The sequence below is a fragment of the Camellia sinensis genome, chromosome 7 (assembly GCF_055761805.1).
Source record: "Camellia sinensis isolate YWXY chromosome 7, ASM5576180v1, whole genome shotgun sequence".
NCBI classification, from domain to species: Eukaryota; Viridiplantae; Streptophyta; class Magnoliopsida; order Ericales; family Theaceae; genus Camellia; species Camellia sinensis.
The window spans coordinates 149,160,025-149,164,373 of NC_138967.1; the positions used below are offsets into that span (position 1 = coordinate 149,160,025).

At 38.5% G+C, this 4,349-nt stretch overlaps 1 protein-coding gene across 1 annotated transcript; it reads right to left on the reverse strand.

The window, feature by feature from the left end:
- Window positions 1-2,499: 2,499 nt before the first annotated feature.
- Window positions 2,500-3,923, reverse strand: LOC145796205 (FBD-associated F-box protein At3g52670-like). Its single transcript, XM_082881240.1, has 2 exons — window positions 3,291-3,923; window positions 2,500-2,778 (listed from the first exon to the last, which is right to left on the reverse strand). The coding sequence occupies exons 1-2, from the start codon at window positions 3,921-3,923 to the stop codon at window positions 2,500-2,502; spliced, it is 912 nt and encodes a 303-aa protein (XP_082737366.1).
- Window positions 3,924-4,349: the final 426 nt, after the last annotated feature.

Consider the following 4,349-nt stretch of genomic DNA (forward strand, 5'->3'; position numbering starts at 1 on the left):
TAGGAAATATAAATTTCCCTTCTGAGTACCCTTCATTGCAACAAATGCTCCTCTAACAACTTTGAGGACTCTACCTTCCATAGTTACTCTATAACCTTTGGAGTCTAAAACTCCCACTGAGATGAGATTCTTTGTCAAATCTGGTACATACCGAACATCTTTAAGAATTCTGATTGTTCCATCATGCATCTTCAGTCGAATTGTTCCAATCCCCCTTGTCTGGCAAGCTTGGTCGTTGCCTATCAGTACAACTCCTCCATAAAACTCTCGTAAGCTCGAGAACCACTGCTTGTTAGGACACATGTGGTAGGAACATCCGGAATCTAGAATCCATTCATCAGAATGGCCAAGTGATAAAACTGTGAAGGCTGATCCTTCACCATTATCATCATCTCGTGAAACGTTGACCTTTTCATCTTTTTTGTCTTTATTGGGACAATCTTTTGCCCAATGCCCCTTCTGGCAACATGTAGCACACTCGTCTTTTGCAAGATGACTTCTATCTGATGATCTCCCTCTGGATTTTAAGTGAGACTTTCCCCGCCCTGTATATCTTCTGTTATTCGTCCTGCCTCTGACTATCAATGCCTCTGATGTTGAATCCTTGTTTGCAGATTTATCTTTCCTTCTGAACTCATTATTTACCAAGGCATTTAAAACATCAGCATACTTGATCTTTTCTTTACCGTACAGTAAAGTGATGGTTAGATGGTCATACGTGTCAAGGCATTTAAAACATCAGCATACTTGATCTTTTCTTTACCGTACAGTAAAGTGGTGGTTAGATGGTCATACGTGTCAGACAAGGAATTTAACAATAGCAGTGCTTTATCTTCATCATCGATTTGAACATCCAGGTTTTTCAAATCGGCAAGAATTTTATTGAAATTGTTCAGGTATTCATTCATCGGAATACCTTTTTTGTAGTCGAAACGAAGCAACCTCTTCTTCAAGTAGAGTCGGTTCTCAATGCTCTTTGTCATGAACTTGTCTTCCAGCGCCTTCCAAAGCTCATTCGCAATATCATATTCTGTGAAGGCGTACTTCTCCTCTTTTGCAAGGCAAAGTTGGATGAAACTACATGCTAGAAGATTTACTTTCTCCCATTCTATCTAGTCCAAGTCATTTGGTTTGTCTCCCAAAGTGAAGTACAGGTTCATCTGGACAAGCATATCTTTAACTTCGCATCTCCACATGCCAAAGTTGCTGCTTCTATCAAACTTTTCTACCTTGAACTTAGCATGGGACACCGGGCTCCAATGCCTAGAGTTGCTTGTAGTCGCTAGGTTACTTGTGGACTCGGTTGATCTCGTTTCTGTAGATTCTGCCATTGAGATTGCTTAATAATCTCCACTACAAACAATAACGGACGCTTGAAATGCTCGGAACACGATAAATTCTAAGCTCCCGAAAACTTCATTGAAAATTCAGGTCCAAATCTTAAAAAATGAAATTCGCGGTTTTAGCTAGGAAAGCACTTTCTCCACCTCTCTAAGGACCTCAATGAAATTTCTCCAAATCCAGGGGCCAAATTATAATTTCCTAAAACTCCAGGGACCTTACTGTAATTTAATGAAATTTCAAGGGCTAAATTGTAATTTAAGTAAGATCAGGGGTTGAAGTGTAAATTTCCAAACTTTCAAGGGCCTCCTTGCAATTTCAAAAATTTTGACTAATTGGGACGATAACGTGGCAGATGTGCTGACGTGGCGGGTGAGCTGTAGATGACGTGGCTCAACACGTGGCAACAACTTGGCAGCCACGTGGTTCATACGTGGCAGTGATTACGCTAACACCTGGCGCTGATGTGGTGCGACATGGCAGCTTCCAAAACTAATTTGAAAATTTGTTCGTGATGGGTTTTGAACCCTTGACCTAAAAGCTTTGAACCAAGGCTTTAACCACTCTGCCAAGTGTTAACTTGTGCTATGTTGGTGCACAAGTGAATACTTAAAGCCTTTAGGACAGGTTGACTTCTTCAACCTTTACTTTTTCGTCAGACTGAACTTTTCTGCAAGTCTCCAACAGAACTTCAGCAAGCGCGTGAGGGCGCGTGAAGTATCCATGTGGGTTGGTCTTTCTGGGTCTAAACTTCTCTCGTCGAGGCGGTTGTCGTGGTATGCTGAAAAACTCGATTTCAACAACTACGAAATTTTTAGTTTACAGAAAAAAATGCTTTGTTTTGGCACAACAATGCTCTGATACCAATTTGTTGTGCCTAGGAGTCAGAAAACAATCACACACAAAGCACACAAGCAAAAACACACAAAGAATTACGTGGTTCGGCAAATCGCCTACGTCTACGGGCAGCATAATTCACTAAATTTGGAACAAAGAATTACACACTATAATTCTCTTTTTCTACTCTGTATTCTCTATTCAACTCACCACACAAAACTCCTCCCATTCACTACCCATTTATAGATCAATAAGAGAGCCAAGCTATCGACAACATTAAAGACAACCACTAATAGGCAACCACCACTAAGAATGGCCACCCTACCATGAGTAGCTCAGCTGAATGTCTAGCTTCTTCATTTTTTCTTCAATCAGCAGCCATTGTTGACAAAGCAAACAAAGCAAATCTGAGCCAATCTTTAACATCAGCATCTCTTCCAAAATGGTTGCATTCTTCAACAAAAATCTTAGCATATGAAACTCTGCTGTTGTCCCTTTAAAAACTATGATGCTAATCATTTTGAGGCAAGACATGAAACATGAAGGTACTCTTTCCAACGTCAAATTAACCTCATCGAAACTAGTATTTAGCTCGAAGCCCTATATGAAAAGTGCCAATTTACCAAAATTCAATGAAATCAATTTAGCAACTGCATTTGGATATCAAAGATATATACCAAATTAGAAGTGAAGTGATAAGAGAGAAATAGACCAAATCATGGGTGTTCAGAGATGTAACATGTCAAAATCAAGAAACTCTAGCTTTGGTGATTTTTCAAGTAAGACCATCAAAGCTCCATTTAAACGACCAGGAAATTCTTCATTCAGTATCAAACAGCTCATATTGTAAAATGTAGGAAGATGATCCAAGATATTTTCAACACACGTGAGTGACTTGTCACCAGAGAATACAAACTAATTAGTACTGCGAAGGGGCACAAACAAGAGAAGCTAATTAGTGTTGAAAATAATAGAAGATAACATACCAAGGTATTGTTTGATATCGTTAAAGTTTCAACATTTCAAATCCCAGTAACTAAGTTGATTGCATGAGAGACAACTTCTTGCTAAATTGAAAATCTATATAGAAGGTCAATATGTGCTTTAACTACCGAAGATAGGTCACATAGATGGAAGTCAACTTTCTGGTTAGTTGTGCATTTTAGCGAGATGAGATTTGCAGCATAAATTTTGGTCACACAACTAAGTGCATCGTCGCACAATGGTTCATTTTCAATAGTCAGTCTCTTTAGTATGGGAATAAAAATGGTAATAGTCTTTAAATTCTTCCATCCACAATACAATAATTCCAACTCTTGAAGCACTGGACAACTAGAGAAAAGCTGTTGTGTGGAATTGTCATATGAAAATGTAACCGCAGAAGGACGCAAGGTCTTGAGGTTTAAGAAGCGAATGAAAATAGGAGGCTTGAAAGGACAGTCCATAAATAACATCAATACAACTAGGGAATCACAAGTAAAAAGGCAACAAGGCAAGACAAAACGGGTTTGCACAGGTAGGGACAGATCAAGCTCTTCAACATTATGCCTTATAGCAGCAGAGATCCATGAATTAAGACGTGATGAATTCACAACCATAGTGAACCTAAGACGAAGTCTTTTAATATCTGAAGCATCATAAAGAAGAAGAACTCTTTCCACAAAATCTAAGAAAGAACTCCTACACATTGAATAACGATCTTTCTTCTTGCCCTTTTCTTTCTTTCTGTTAGACCAAGAAGACATATCATTCAAATCAATGTTGGAAACAGAGGTCCATAAATATTGCCATCTTCTTGATAATATGGATGTTTGTATGGCCTCTTTGGTTGTGAGGCAAGCTGCTCATCATATCAATGCCCTTGCCAATATTATGTTCTTCAGAAAGCTTATGTTTTTTGGAAGAAGGTGATAACACATTATCATCCATTTTTTGTTTTCTTTTACAATAACTGCCTAAAAGCAATGATGTAAAAGTCATAACAAAGAGCAAATTGATCATGCGCATAACTAAAGATTTGCTCGTTTTATAATTATAAATGGTGCAAGAGATCATAAGTTGCCAATCCCTATAGCACCAACTATGCATTTGTCAATCAATTCCTATACGTACATTTGTCATCAACTCAATAATCTCATCCCTAAATTAGCCATGTCTATAGGGAGGCGATC

Excerpts from the sequence above, each read along its gene's own strand:
- LOC145796205 (XM_082881240.1), bottom strand. The coding sequence starts at position 3,923 with ATGTCTTCTTGGTCTAACAGAAAGAAAGAAAAGGGCAAGAAGAAAGAT. Across the intron at positions 2,779-3,290 it reads ATCTATGTGACCTATCTTCG|GGCTTCGAGCTAAATACTAG; the intron begins GTAGTTAAAGCA and ends CTTTTCATATAG.